The following is a 16,492-nucleotide window of genomic DNA, read 5'->3' as shown; positions in this document are numbered from 1 at the left end:
TTACAACTCGTGAAGTAATGCTCTATAGTCTCAGTTACATCACAGAGGCGACAATTCAGAGTGGATACAAAAATGCTTTTTACAGCGTAATATGTTATTAGCTCATTCCAATAGCAGTTTCGGTTCGCTATGGTGTCCGCCGCTGCCGCCGGTATCCGTAACCGCTATCGCCGGAAATGCGAAGAAAAAGCTCGCTGTGTGGCCAAGCCGTCACTAGTATTACTTTAGGGCAAGCTTGGCGATGTCTTTTAACATGAAGTATTAGCGAAAGCATTGTTTTTCTAACTCCCTCAGCAATTTGGCCATTATGGCCTTTGTTACTGTTTCAGTTTTTATTAGTTATTACAGTTAGCACGAGTTAAGTCGTAGGCTCTGTTTCAGCGGTGAATTAAATTTTATGCGTAAGTGTCAAATGACCCAGTGAGTGAAATGCAGCTCCACTAACGTGATACCTGGGGAGGTGCGAAGCATGCAGTGAGGCACCGCTAATGGGCTCATACTGCCTTAAAGGGCCTCGAAACCACCCAGTGGTCGAAATTTAGTTGTGTTGCAGTTGTGCAGGAGTCTACAATCGAACACGCAGCCGCGATAATTTTTCGAATTAGTGCCGTAATAGCGGAGTTACACGCGTTTCATGATCAAAACACGGCTCTCGCTCGTTTTGCTCTTTCCATCGCTACTCTCCTCGTCGGCTGGTCTCACATCCTCGCCGAGTGCTCCTCCAAATGTCACGTGAATACGTCATCGCTAACGCACTTCTCAACACACTGTTCACTTCTGGTTCAGGCACGACCACGCTAGCGGCAAATATACCGATGGTGAACCGGCCTCCAGTGGCGTAGAACGTCTGCCGCGCGAGAGGTGTCCAAAGTAGACGGCAGTTCGGCCGGCGCACCGCCCACCGCACGACTGACGGGCCAGTCGACGACCGCGAAGCTGCGCGCCTCCTCCACCGGCGACGAAAACATCGGCTGCAGCTTCTGTTCCAAGCAAAGTAATTTGCGCTAGATAAAGCGATGCATAAATTGTACAGAGAGGTCCACTGTTAAAGGGAACACCGGAGCGCGTGGCGTCTGCTCGGCGCCACCACCGGCCGGTGGCTGCAAGAAGTTTCGAGCAGGCGCGGCGAGTTTCGCGCCGGCGCTGTGAGCGCTGTGGGCGGTATTCTTTTATCGTCTGCTACCGTCTGCTGCCGCGCTTCGGATAGTAGAGAAGCAAGCCGTGAGCCTTTTTAATGTTGTCCGGTGAGTGCATGGCCACACACTGATAGCTAGCCATTGCAAAGCTGAAGGAAAATTAGACGACGCAAAATATTAACAAGCAGGTATTTTTGCCGTTTCAGCTTACAATTCAAATATGATCTCTTTTTTTCCCAATGTCTCTTTGTGGCACAGCTATATTAGAGAATACTTCTCCGTGTGTAGTGCCTATCTCATTTGTACTAATGCATATTCGAGTCGCTGCAGTGCGTAGGCTGCACAAAGAATCCACAAGCGCCTTTAACGAGCATATTAATTTATAAAGAGCTATCACACGAGTTATCGTTAAATCATGGGGATCGACGTGCACAGTAAACATTTTTTGAGGCGGGGCAAATTTATATGAAACGATGATGATGATTATTAATGGGGTTTTATGGCGCAAGGGCCAGGGAAGGCCAAAGAGCACCAGACGGTGGTATGATGTAGTCGATGTTGTGATTAATATCAGGTGGTATATGTGACACGGCTGTATAGAGGCCTAAAAACTTTCGCTGTATAGTGCGTAACATGTATACCTAAGTAAAATTATGACAGGGATACTTACTTTATGAAACGAGAAGGCGAACAAAAGACGGCACAGTCATTGCTGCTGATGTTAAGGGCATTTATCTGATTATACATCAATCTAGTCACTTTCAAGCTTTCAGCTGGAAGGAAAGTGGCTGCGTTCAAACACGAATTACGCGAGCTGCTTGCTTCGCGAAGATCCGAAGCACGGCAGCTGACCGTAGCAGACGACGAAAGAGCACCGCCCACAGCGCTCACTGCGCCTGCGCGATACTCGCTGCGGCTGCCGACCGGCGGTGGCACTGAGCAGACGCCACGCGTAAAATCCCTATATAAGAAAAGTACCGCCATCCTTTGATCAACGCCGCTTCTCTCTCTCCTGTATCTCCGATTGGACGATGATAGCGCGCGCTTTTCACTTTATATTCTTTTTCCGCCTCAGAGCCATGTTGAAAGTCCTCTGCGCAGCCGCAGTCGCCGGCGGCGGCAGCGGCGCGCGCCCGGCCTGAAAGCTTCAACGTAGACTTTCTAGGTGCGCCACCGTCAACTTGGCTTTCGCAAGCAAAAAGCAAAGAAAAAAGCAAGCGCTTTAGGAGAGGAGGCGGCGGAGGAAAGAGTAGATGGCGGTACTTTAGCCATCCAGGTATAGGGACTTTAGCCACGCGCTCCAGTGTTCGCTTTAACAGTGGACCCCTCTGTACATTTTATGAAAGACGAAATCCACTGTCAAACGTTAAACACGAACGAGAGCTCCGATACATGTCGAGCTCATCTACAGTGCACGGCTATCGAGGGCAGACGACTGGCTCGGCTGTGCTCGCATCGTAGTCGACGGCGCCGCTAATGTCAGCGTATTTTCCTCTTTGTTAGCTATTATTGCGAAGAGGGACAATAACTGTAGGAAAATATTGCGGCTTTTAAGCGTCGGCGATTCATTCCGAAGCGCCGTCCGCTTTAGCTTTGAAGGGAACCGGAAAAGGTCAAGCAACGATATCGGTGCCATCAAGCGATCAGCGGCGGTGCGGCTGCCGCACAAATGAGTCCTGGTGTCATCCTCTCTACGTACGGCAACGAAATATCGCCGTTCGCGAGCAAAACCGCAGCCGAACGGCGGCCCGCGAATGGCGAACGGCGCCCGGCGAGTTACCGTGTCGGTAACGTGGACGGGCCTTAGCCACGAGTCAGCGCTTCTCGGCTACCCGTTGTTGCTGCCTGCTGGCCCGGGCTCATGCGAAGCTCTCGCCTTCATTTTAACTGAAGTTGTGTCTTCCCACCCATACGTATCCGCTGCCGTCACCAGGCCGAAGGACACGCGCTGTTGCTACATTATCTGGTCGATCGCGTCTCGCCAGTGTCCTCACCTAAAGAGTATATATCTTACACCATGGTCTTGAGCTTTGCGCGGCCTAGTGCAAGCTTCCGAGAAGAGAGGCGGGGGTCGGGAAGGGAGGGATCTGGCGAGGAGGAGACCGCGTGCGCATGCACCGCTTCACCCTCCTGGGTGTCACCGCCCTCATGCTTGCCATGGCTACGGCGCAGCAGTTTCTCGATACGAAACGCGAACCACACATTACGGCTGGCTTAAACAGCTTCGCTGTTAAAAACTGTTCTTTCTCTTGTGCCTGGGACCTCTTTGGGTCCCAGGTGTGACACGCGTTACAGGTCCCGGAGCCCACCACCCGGAGTCCACTGGGGTATGCGCGACTGCGCTTGGACCCTCTCTGCACTATCACCAGGATCGGCTCACACACATGAAAAATATACTCAACCCTACTCATAAACAGCTTCGCCGTAAAAACATTTATTTATAGCGATGCTAGTAATTGTGAGACAATGTCAACTTTTCCAATATCAATTGTAAGTATGGAATATGTAATCGAATCTGAAAGTCCGAGGACACCTTATAACACTTGCTACGAGTTGTGAATGCGAAAGCATAAATGTCTAAGTGGACGGTGCTGAGCGTTCCTTCCGGTGTTGCGCTGCGAGTAACGTACCATAGCGGTACGTGCTGCCCGAGCCAGCAAGCAGCAGCAGCCTGCGGTGCCAGCACCGCATGCCACTGACGCGATGATGCCCATCGGGCGACTAGTCGCGGCGATGCCCTCTCCGCTCACGCAACACTTGGCACGCTGCTGCTGCAGCAGGTGTGCCCTTCCGCCCGGTGTGCCAGTTCAGCTCCGTCGAGGAGCCCTCGCACCGAGAGCAAGTGCGAGGGTGACGTGCGTAGCGGTGATGCCCTTTCCCTTCACGCAACAGTTGGCGCGCTAAAGTCGTAGCAGGTATTCTGTTTCGCCCATTCTGCTCCGTCGAGGCGCAGCTTGTGACGTGGCGTCGCAGCCAATGGCAAGGCGAGTTTAGCTGCTACAGATAACCGACGCCAGCTTTTTCACTCAATGGTCCATTTGACACCTTCGCATCAAAAGTCAAATGTATTAACAGCAGTAATGTGTTTCCGCGTAACTATGTTCCACAGTTGCACTGGCTAGAGAAACAAAACGCCTATTGCACGTAGAAGTATACAATGAATGCTGTCACTATGCATGCACTATGCACTATTCGACACCATGTGTCACAGAGTAAGCGATGTAAGCGTGACAATTACGTGTCACGAATGATGGCCGGCCTTCAGGTGTCAAATGAGGCCAGAAATTTGACCTGTGCGGCTTTTATTCGGGTATTGCCGCCTGCACATATATTAATGCAGATGGGATTGCAAGCAAAACTAGTCAAGGGAGCATCTTGCCAGCTTGAAGGGGAAGTACGGCACTCTGTTCCAAAGCAAACGTTATCATGCTGCTTGCGTGCTGAGCGCTCTTTTTGGCTCGTCTGTTGCAAAAACCATTCATAGCATTCAATTGAATTTCATCATATACTATTGAATGTATTAGAAAATCATAGATATCAACGCACTTTCTGTGATAGATTTTGCAAGGGATTTCACACACGAATACATTCACTTGTTTGTGGTCTGGAAGAGAAACGACCTTAACCGTGGTAGCATTGTCGCGTCATCCTGCATATCATGCACGTGTTTTTCAATTACATGTGCTTCCCGATTGAAGTAATTACAACGTCGGCTAATTCCCTGTTAGGAAAGCACTGAGAGAGCGGAACCAATATAAGTATTCGGAGAGGGCCCTGAAGAAAATCGAATAAAACTAATTCCAGTTTCAACTAGGATTACTTACTTTTCACTTACTTTTACATGAAAGAAACTATAATGAAGACAAGTTTCTCCCACTTACAGAAATCTTGCAGGAACTTTGTTGTGTTGGTATAAACTTTGTGATGATTAAACTGGACTACCCTTGGAGATACAATTGCCTGGGTAATCGCTACATTGCTGCACATTTGTTTATATTATCCGTGTCACTTCTAAAACGTTATTGGTCTTACTTAAATAAGGTTTATTCCCATCGAGCTCTGCAGTTGTCCCAGAAAAAAACGCCATGGAATAAGGGTGCTGTGCCCCTAGCCACAAACGATCTTTTTATGTTTTTTTTATTAACGTCGCATAATAGGCCTTCGAGCCAGTCGTTAATAAATAAACAATTTTATCAACATCAACATCGTCATTATCATCGTAAGTAACCCTGAGCACCGTACCTCTCCCCAGAATTGGTGGAAGTGGCCCGATAATATACTCGGGGGTGGACCCGAGATGCCAGTCCCCCGGAAGAAATCGAAAGTTTTCCGTCGCCATCTGAAAATTGATCAAACATAAAAGAAAATAAGGCGATATTTGAGAGCAGTAACAGAGTAGCAGTGCGGACTCTGAGCTTGTGATAATCCTGCCTTCAGTGCAAAAAACGGACAAAGCAAAGCTAAACTGGTTCACGAATGCATTTAAACCAGTCGTCCCCTGCGTACTTTTTGCAGCAAACATGTACTTATAGAAAGATGATCAACTTTATAAAGCTCTGTACACGGTGACACGGGCATAAGCAGCATGTGACCAAAAAATATTTGTAATGAAAAAAAGATCAAATAATGTAATTAACAATGCCTAGCACCGGCGGGCTTCAAATAAACCCACATGCAAAGAACAATTTCTCATACACGCTACAAACCGAGTACATAGTTAAGCAAAAAAATAAGGATTTGCAACAAGGTAAAGATTTGCTTCAATTCAGCAATCAATTAATTGAAAACAGTTTTACCTTTTTATTTAAAGAAACAATCGTAGACAAGCAGAGAATAAGTTATTTAAGCACAAATTGCGATATACATATGAGGCGCACTAAGTATTCTCACGAGAAAAATTAAATTCATCTGGAAAGTGCTACAAAAACTTAGATCGGTGTCAGTTATCAGCATGTTATTTATTATCTTATGAAAGTTGTAACTAATCATTTGTAGCGTGTAGTTGGTCCTAAAACGAAATATCTGTGGCAGTATTCATGTACGCGAGTGAGTAGCGAGATGTGCATTTGTTTGGCTCTGCTATTTCGTTAGGTTTTAATATTTTGCAGGACATTGACTTGACAAGAGCGCATGTAAAAAAATATTATAAGAGTTATTTATAAAAATGAGGAAGCTTGATTACACCCAGTTTTAACAAACGGCTATGAGGGAAAATCATACGGCATAATACAGAAACGGCGGACAATTTTTTTTTTCGGAGTGGGAACAGTCAACTTATGTTTTTAGGGTGACTTGTACTCCAGACGAAGCAACAGTAGTTAATGTGGATAGTTAGCAGTTCGTGAGCGTTAGCGTTCGCAGCGTCAAACTGACGAAATACATGAAGAGTTTGCCTGCTAGGAAGCTGATGTGAGTACTCCAGGAAAATTACTGACAAAAAAACAAAAAAAAGAATGTCTAGCCTTCAAACTGATGCTAGAGTTCTATTTTCGACGAGTTTAATTAAATTTTGGACTCCAAGATTTCTTGGAATTTTTGTGAACAGATTCGTGCAAACACACAAAAAAAAAGAAAAAAAAAACGCGCACAAAACGACGCCACATAATGAATATCCGAAGAACCAGATGTTTAAATTCATAAGTAGAACAAAATCTACTTTATTTGTGTTTGTACCAGACAAAGGGTGGTAGCCTGAGCCCGGCTGAACTTGGAGTGAGGTGGGGGGGAAGGTTCGGCGACGGAGGTAAAATGCCTTAACGAGATCGTTATAAGTGGTCAGATTCTCCCTGGTGTCCAACTCGTCTCCAGTGTCTCCGGTGTGGTTGACTAGGACTCGCGCAATGGAGTGGGTGACCTCGTTGAGGTTGGGGAGGTGTGGTTGGATGTTTTCAGTTAGTTTCGATGGCGCGGGGTTATTTTAGTTACACAACCAAAATTTAGCGCGCTATTGTTCTACACTCAGCTGCCTTATAAGTGCGACAAATCGTGGCAGGGAATTAATTGATGTCACGACCGTATGCTCCACAGTAAATGCGCCAACTTAAGAGCAGGCGGGGTTAACGCCAGGCGTCATGGAACGAGTGCATTTGGCTATGCGTCAGCGTTTGGCTTTCTTTCCTTGCTCTCAGTGGCGCACCGACGGGGGGGTTCGGGGGCTGTAACCCCCCCCCCCCCCCCTCTGCGGCAGACTTAACCCCCCCTTTTGTTTAACCCCTTTTCTTTCCTTGCGCATTTGAGTACTGCAACTAAGATGCAAGACGCGCAATCATCTGCACACTCGCAAAAAGCGAATTTTTCGACAATTTCTCGTGAAGAAATTGAAATTAGTGCTGTTTAGATGGTATTGGCAATTTTGTTCGGGGGGGAGGGGTGCGCTCACGTTGCAGCGCGGCCTCCTCCTTAGAGAATTTGTTGAGGGATCAAATACATGAATAATAACCACATTGCCATTGCCAATGTCATTGTATATTAGGTGCTGCAATGGAATTCTTGAGCACTACGCACTGTCAAGACACGTAAAATGTATTTTTTCATAAAAGAATATATTCATGTGTCACAAGAACTGCGGCAGACATAACTCATATCAATGCTTCCAGGTTTATTTGTCTATTTAATAAGTAAAGAAAATATCACGCGACCTTCAGAATTGTATCAGTTCGAAACCAGCAAAACAGTGCATGTACCTGATATAACAAACATTAAGACCATGAAATGAACAAGTTAAGTTCAAATATTTTGATAAATCTTTGTCATTCAAGAACCTTGTTTACATTTTTGTGCATATGCAACGGCAAGAGAAAAACCTCAATGACGCTTTCCTTCGTTCCGATGTATTGCGCAGGAGTAGCTGTTACCGTTCGTGTATTGTGAGTAATCGCACGGAAATTATAGTCGCAACAGAACAGTACATATAAACAGCAGGAGTTACGCAAAATATACATTAGAAATGCGAAGATACAGTGGAATATACAGATGCGAAGATAGAGCTTGGTGGCAATCCGGATGGTACAATTATTGAAAAGTCCTTTGAGATTGTCTTGTCCTTTTCGAACCGTTGGTGTAACTGTGCTAATATGTGGTCCATGAATGGAGTTTCGGAATTGAAATCCACGCGCTCCGCAGATTCTGCGGCCGCCGTGAGATGCCGCGACGCGCCCGCTCGCCGTCGAAAAGCCCTTGAAACTTTGTGCTCGGATGGGGCTCGCTGCGTTATGTGACTCCAGGAGCATGGGCGTTTCACGAAATCCAGCCCGAGTTCGCAATGTTCGCGCCGAAATCTCTTTTCGAGCGTGAAAAAGACATTGTAAATAAAACCCACAATGATTCCCGGCGCCGGTGGTTGTTTTGGTCGACGGTGCCTGAGTGAGTGAGTCAACTTTAATAAATATCCGGCAAATTGATGGCCTTGGGTCTAGGCCACGCCGGGGGCAGCAAAGAGACCCTGTCTCTCGGTAGCTTCCCGAGCTTGCTGGATGGCCCAAAGTTGGTGCTGAAGATCAGAGCTAGTCAGTGCGGTTCTCCACCGTGCCCTTAGTTCATCCGGGAGGACTGCAATTCTCCTCTGAACTATTTCACAATCACAGAGTATCTGTTCTATGGTGGCTACTCTATCACTACATAACTTACATTTGGCCTCAGGGTATTAATCCGGAAACATGCGGTTAAGATGTACCGGGTTCGTACAAGTTCTGGTTTGAAGTCGCCTCCAGTCAACCGCCTGAAACCTGTTTAATTTTGGGTTAGGAGGTGGATATATACACCTCGACTTTCTGTAGAATTGGGTAATGTCACTGAATGTGAAAATCCGTTCCATCTCCTCCTCGGCCAGAGCCCCCCCCCCCCCCCCCCCCCCTAGTCGGGCGCGGTTAGTGAGTCCTCGCGCAACACGATGGGCAGACTCGTTAAGGTTTGGGTTGGCGGTGGATTCGCAGTCTGTATGGGCTGGAAACCAGATGATTTATTTGTCGTAACATTCCTCAGATGATATAAGTTTGGTTTCACTGTTTAGAATTTTTGCAGCTTCAACTGATATCATGAAAGCACGAAAAAATTTCGGGAGGGGGCGGGGGCTGAAGCCAGGTTAGCTCCCCCTCCCGGCTACGCCACTGAATGAATGTGCATTAGGCCAATTTGTAGTTTATTACGTTTCGCGTTATACCACGCGGGGACGCTCGCCCTCCTCTTTTTTGCTCTGGATTAGATTGGCGCGGCTGGCTACGTAGTTGCGCTAGCATTTCCGAGCACAGATTGGTGTGCGCCTGGTTTTCACACTGGGCTTTCAACAGACCGCGCTAAAGTATGAGTGCGAGACGAAGTGAGCGTCGGCTAGCGCAGAAGTGGTTTGTCGAGCGCTTACCGTGTAAGTACTCAGGAATGCCGAAAAACACTCATACAAGGGTCAGAAAACTACGCTTTATTTTCTTTTCCTTTCTGATGCACCTTCATACTGGCTAGCGCCGAGCGATGGCTTCTAACAACTGCAGAAAATAGTCTTTATACTGGGTAGCCCGAGCGATCCGTGGCTTCTAACAAACTCAGGAAAGGGTCTTTGCAGCGCACGTGGCCGTTCACGGACACCACATCCACTGCAGGTGGGACTCCAGCATCGGTGCAGTTACCCTGTGCCCATCGCTGATGAGGTGGGCTTCACTTTTTGACAATACCTTTCTATTTTTTGCGTGTGAACTCCCGTGATTGGGTACACAAAGTTCATGCTGTGGTTGACTGTCTCCCAATGCAGATTGAGGCATACCCCCGCTAGTATCCACTACATTTGGGATACAATTGTATGCGAGCAATTCGTCACTATGAATAATGGTCCCCGGTTGAACATTGGCTGCAATAATGGCGCCTAGCGCCGCCCCCTTTCGTCGGTCGACCTTGAAAAGTAGCAGCACCCCTCTGGTCGCGCAGACCATGCCGAAGACCCAAGGGCCACCATCTTTAACGCGCCGTAATTTTGGCGGCTTGTCGGAACGTTGTCACCCGTCATTAGGCTGCCTCGACTGTACTTTTGCTCGCCGCGAAGAAGGCACTCGTCAATTTGTACTATCTTCCCGGGGCCACCGAGTGGAGGTCGCGCCAGCAGCTCGTCCCTCGTGACCTCACAGGGGTACTTCCCCCAGTCGGTGATGGCGTGCTGCGATAAAGGAAACAAGTCACCGGTCATCTCCTTCAACAACCACTATGTCTACGCTTTTGCTCACGCAGTACGTGAGCCAAACCATTTGCCGCCTGGTGATGGCCGAAGTAAATTCCTTCGCCCCTCTGCCAGTGCAGTGCAGCGGTACCGTGTAACTGCGAAAACTGCTTTCGGCACCTGTTGCACTGGAAAGCAGCCCGGCGTCCATTTTGAGCCTTCCTATATAATGTGACCAATTCGCATTCGCAGGTTGGATGGTCCGGGTTGAACCCCAGGTGCTCGCAGGTGCCCCAGTACTACGATGACGCCGCCCTACCTGGCCTGGGGCTGGGGCGCGGTGGACGAACAGAGCTTGAAGCCGGAGAGAGCCGAAGCGATCGCACGAACTTTTCCTCCGCAGCCTAGTCACACCAGTAGATGCTCGGTAAGCATAATTTGCCCGCCACGCTGTCTCCGCAGACGAGGGCCTTCGCCTAACTCGTCACACAGCCAGCGCACTGGCGTTTTGGAAAGGCAAAAATAACGCTGAAACTCTACGTCGTTCATGTAGGTGAACGGGTCCAGATGGTCATATTGACGCTTGCTGTCGCTGAACGCGATGGCAGCAGGCTGCTGCAGCCGGCGCCGTGTTCGCGAGTTCAACTCGAGGGGGGTTTCACGATGTACGAGCTTGGCACGAGTTCGCCTGTCAATCAAAACCGTAGGTCACGCCCCGCGCGAGGCATGCAACTCTTGTGCGCACGCCCACCACGGTTAGGACACGCCCAACTTATTTTTCGGCTACAGCCACATGTTGCGGAACTGAGAGGCATCAACAATCTTGACCGCAGAAATAAAACACGCACAAGGCACTGTCATCGGTGATGTACTGAGCACCACTACCAAAAAGAAATGTTGGCTTTCGCCAGATTATGCATTTATCTTCTTGGGCTGTGATGGCCCCACAACATGGTTCATTGCCTGCATTGTGGCGACGTAGTGCACAGGAAATAATTATCGACACGTCACTGCAACTGCTTGCAAGACGGCGATGCGCCGTGGAGGACGACGATTCTGAGCAGTGCGTAGTGTTTTCCAACGACAACGTATCGCAGTTGTCGTTAGAGATGGCTGCTCTGTTATCGGTGACGTATCGGAGCCGCAGGAGCGCAAACACCGTCAGCGTCGAGATACGCTCGCCGTTCTAGACCCAGTGTGATGGCAATTCTTCATCATAAGCACGGTACACTAAACAGTTGCAACACCTTCCAGCGTTCCAAGTCTAATTTCCTAACTGCACACAAGAGCCCTCACCCGCCAAAGTGCGATTGCTGCGCTGTCGTTACGATATCCATCTGCGATCGCTGTTAGCTCAGCATCATGTGCCGATTTGGGTAGTCGAGTGAATAGCGCACTGTCTGAAATTAATGCATGGGCCCAAATGAACTCCCTAAAACTAAACATTAATAAAACGAAGGCAGTTTTATTTCACCCCCGCCGCGCATATGTCCAGTTACCCACCATTTTGTTAAACAACTCTAAAATTGAAGTGGTAAAATGCTTCAAATCATTGGGCGTGTATTTTTCACAAAACATGACATGGGATGATCACGTGAACTACATTATTAATAAACTCTCTAGGACAACAGGCATTATGCGCCGCCACTGCTACAATTTTCCTACCTCTGTTAACATAATCATATATAACTCTTTATTTTTGTCTCTATTAATTACTCGTTTCTTGTATGGTCAACAACAACAGCTGGAAACATTAGCAAACTTACCGTCCTGCAAAAAAGTGCTCTACGCCTAGCCTGTAAAGTTCCATATCGCTACCACACTGCAGACTTGTTTAAGAAGTACCACATCATTCAGGTTACATCAATGTATGATTACAAGCTATGCCCTTTATATAAACACGGTTTGCTGAAAAATAATGATGACATGACTAGCCTAGCAAGGCTAGAGAAAAACATTCATGCTTATAATGTACGCCATCCTGAAGTGTGGTATGTCGCGAAATGTAGAACTAATTACGGAAATCGAATGTTCAAATTTCAATTGCCTACACTTCTAAACCACATAATAAAAGAAAATAACATTGACGTATCTAGTACATCACCAAACCAACTGCGTTTAATGTTTGTATAATGATGTGATACGATGATTTCCTTTTTCTTTATGACTGCTTCGTAGTCCCTCTTTTCAAGTGACGTTTTATATCTTTTGTGTTTCCTTAGTAGGTTGTACTTCCTTAGCCGCACGCTTTTATGCTTTCCCGTGTGCTAGGGGGGTCAGGGCACCTCAAGCTGTTCTTACAGCTTTTACCTGCCCTCCTCGTAACTTTTTCTTGTTGCGGAATAAAATTCAATTCAATTCAATTCAATTCAACGGAAGCAATCGGAAAGCACATTGGAGTGTACAACACACTCAAATTCTGCGCACATGTGCACGGAGGCACCTTCATTGCACAATAAGCGATGACAAGCGATAAATTGTGTCGCTGCGCAGCACGTTGTTCTTCGCAATGCATCACGGAGGCTTCGCGCACGCAGATAAACTGGTAGATTTTCACTGTGCTGCCTCACTACGGAGCCTACAATACCACACAACTATTTTGCAGCGGCAGCTGTTGCTCCCGTCTCTATGACTACATTGTCGTTTCAGTTGGTAAAGCGGCGGCCTTGATGGCCGCCTCAGTGAAGCACCTGCGGTGAACAGCCATGCAGCACTGCGTTACCATTCCCCTAATAGACAGGGAATGGACAGATCATTGTCTTGACTGACTTCATCGAACATAGCACTGCGGCGCCCCTGGCAACTGCTCACCATATGAACAAAAATTATTAATTAAAATTAAGGTAAGCTAAATTTAATAATTCACTCGATCTCTGTTTGTCATCACAAATGTATAGCATTCAAAACGAAAACCCGATACTTAAAAAATAAAATGTTCGTTATTTTATTTGTCTGTACTTCAAAGTATTCCATTGATGGAAAGTGTAGGTGCAAGAATGCATCGCATGTGCCCTGTTCGCATTCGACGGAGGATAGAAAGATAATGCCCGAAAGAGGAGGCACGCCCTTGAAGCGCCAGAGAAAGGCGTGGCAAGGGGCTGACAGCAACTGTGCCGATAGTCAGTGGGACAGTGACGGTATTGCTAAATTGCTAAATTGCTATAATACATCGATAACAATACGCCGCGCTGGCGCGTTTTGTTGCCCAGTCTTCTGTGCTTGAAGCGCGGAAGCACTGTGCCGCGCAGGGTGCGCCCATGTTGGCACACGCGGCTTTATCTCGACATTTCTTTCTGCCTGCTGTTTTTGCACCTTCCTTGCTATCCCCGTTCCCCGACTGCCGCCGAGCAAACTCGGGTAAAACTCGTGCGAACGAGAAACTCCGGCGCATCCTGCATAGCACCCCAGGTTGTCGAAATATCCGGAGTCGCCACCCACGACGGCATTCCTCGTGATCATATCGTGGTTTTGGCACTTAAAACCTGCAGGACCGAATTAAGGCGAAGCTCTCTATGTCTCACTGATTCGTTCGTGAGTGCCGAAAACGCGCTGCAGGGAAGCAAACTAACGCAATAGAACAACGGCGCACGACATACGTATCGTAGTACACTACAGTTTACATTGCAGTTGTACCGATAAGAACAACGGGAAGGGCGACACCACCATACCAGACGAACTGTATATATCTGCATTGCATTACACGCATCATGCAATGCATTCCTGGCCATCACCATGGGTAGGCCGCGGGTGCAGCGCATTGTAGAAGAGGCTGCCGTGCGCGAACGCACGCGCGAGCGCCATCGTGCCCGTAAGGCCGATCCCATGTATCGGCAACGACAGAGCCTCTGACCGCCTACCACAGCGATCACAAGGCAATACTGTGGAAGAGTAGAGTCGTCCGTGGAAGTGTGTGCGCCTGTAATCAGCGGCTACATGATCTAAAATGAAGGCTATGCATCATAACGAAATATGCCTTCCTTCAGCTTCAACGTTCAAAAAATACAATGATAAACAAGCAATCAAATCACAAAGGCATCGCATCGGGTCGCTGAGCACTTCTTGGTTTCGTTGCGTCGTCGTTGGCTTTGGACTTGAACTTCGATTCAGTTCGCATGGGAGAAATCTTCGCGTGCAACCACCTTTCTTCAAGAAAGGGGCTTTGATTTTTTATTTTACCATACGGAACACACGTAAGACACGCAGGCAGCGTGTCTGATGGCTCGATGCAGAATGGCCGTAAAAGTTTAAATCAAAGTACGACATTGCTGTCGATTGCCCGTTTTCTTCACATGGTTGTAAATAACGAAGAATCGAGTCCTTCGAATCGCCTTATTCTCGCTCAAAATCCGTACAACAGAACATGGCGCTGCGTTTAACGTCGTGTCTGTTTTACAGCGTTCTGTGCTAACCGTATGCTCGTCTGGTTGACCTCCCTGCCTTTCCTCTCCTTGCTTTCTCTCTCTATGCTTGTGCCTCGTTTTTAATAGAGCCTCTTCCTCTTCACAACCACTCTCTCTCTCTCTCTCTAACGTGCTTTTTGCAATTTCACGACTTCACGATAACTATGACCATATGTGATGCTTGTCCAGGGAAGAAAGCTAGACAACAGTACACTTGGCGTCAGGAAAAATAATTGATCTTTCTCACCTGAGAAGAAATACGAAGGCGACGGCGACAGCGCTCAAAAGCAGAGCAGCCGTCGTTGCAAGGGCAGCCGGGCTTGCTGTATCCATTTGCGGCCCGACAAAACAAAGCTCGGCGCAGCTCGAGCGGCATGTGGTATGTCACTCGACACTGCTCTTTCACGCAGTTGTCACGCTTGCCAGATGAGCGCGAACCTTCCTCGTGCGGATACGTTGGCACGCCGAGCGCACTCGGTCGGTATGAAAACACCCGCTATACTAGCGCTGATTCGTCCGCTGCATTCGATTTTATTTTTTGCTAACGAAAGCGCAGATAAGAGACGCTGTTAATAGCTCGCGGGGTGCGCAGGCGACGGCTGTGATACGGGCTTGGTTTGGCCACCTGTTTCGTTAAGGCTTATTCGCACTAGGCCGACACGGCACCAATTTCAACGCGATAGCGTTAAGGGCCCCGTGTCGCAGAACATCCGGCGTCGGTGTCGGCGTCCGTGGCGGAGATAATCATCCCGAACCACCCCGAACGCGCAGGCCCTCCGCGTGGTGCAAGATGTTAGTGAAGCAAAAATTGAATTTGTCGCAGTGAAATCCAGTACGACTTAATACAACGTACAGACATCGTGGCGTCCTGACTGTTATTATAATGTTAGTTTATTTAGTACAACGCAGAAACTCCTTCCTAGGCATGCACTCTGTCTGGCGTCTACCATGCCAACGATAGAAGTTTCACAGTCATCCGGTGCCTCCATCAAATACCTTCTTTCCAACTGACGCCCCGTTGGAGAAAGTTCATCTGGATATTAGTCGGACCCTCCTCCCTGCGAAGGTCATCGCTGCCTGTTTTTCTGCTTCGAAAGGTACACACGATGACCGGAAACTAGGCCCATCACGGTCTTCTCGGCGAAAATCATCGTGGCAACTTTATTGTCCACTTAGGTTTGACGCTTCCGTTGCCCATCTTCCGTAATAAGAGACTGAGGTCGACAATTTGAGGCTGCCTCTTCAACGAACTGCTTCGGCAACACGAGAATACATACGTACGATAGCCTACCACTTACAATGCAACGGCCCTCGTTGAGCGCTTTCAGGGTCACCTCAAGACTTCCTCACTGCTCTCGATTAGCCTTCCGAGTAGGTTTAGAACCTTACCCTAACCCTTCTTCGCATACGCACGTCGTTGAAAGCTGACTTACGCTGCTCGAGAGCTGAGCTTGTTTGTGGTAGAACCCTTCGTCTTCACTACTTCGAAGCTGCAGCTTTACTGCCCTCCACCACGGATTACATTACGCGATTGCGTACCATGTTCCAATCCGTGTGCTGAGTTACCATCAGAGCACCTGCACTTCGAGTGCCCTACGTTTCTCCGAACCTTCGAGTGGCAACACATGTCTTTGTGCGGCAGTCTGCCCATCGAAAGTCCATTCAATCTAACTACCTAAGCCCTTACCCAGTGCTAGAACGCCGCAGCAACGCCTTTGTCATTTCCATTAATGGACGACACGACACCATTGCTCTTGAACGTCTCAAGCCAGCCCACATTGAAGACCCGTCAGTGAAGCCACCTTGGCCCTACGACC

At 48.1% G+C, this 16,492-nt stretch overlaps 1 protein-coding gene across 1 annotated transcript in view; it reads right to left on the bottom strand.

The window, feature by feature from the left end:
* Window positions 1-15,163, bottom strand: part of LOC119453381 (cytochrome P450 3A41) — a 44,637-nt gene extending 29,474 nt beyond the window's left edge. The window contains exons 1-2 of the mRNA XM_037715423.2: window positions 14,923-15,163; window positions 5,379-5,475 (exon numbers count right to left, since the gene is read on the bottom strand). Coding sequence (XP_037571351.1) covers window positions 5,379-5,475; window positions 14,923-15,008 — 183 coding nt within the window. The 5' untranslated portion in view covers window positions 15,009-15,163. The remainder of the gene's footprint in view (window positions 1-5,378; window positions 5,476-14,922) is intronic.
* Window positions 15,164-16,492: the final 1,329 nt, after the last annotated feature.

The sequence above is a fragment of the Dermacentor silvarum genome, chromosome 5, assembly GCF_013339745.2.
Source record: "Dermacentor silvarum isolate Dsil-2018 chromosome 5, BIME_Dsil_1.4, whole genome shotgun sequence".
NCBI lineage: Eukaryota > Metazoa > Arthropoda > Arachnida > Ixodida > Ixodidae > Dermacentor > Dermacentor silvarum.
This window is presented reverse-complemented; position numbering and strand designations above follow the sequence as displayed.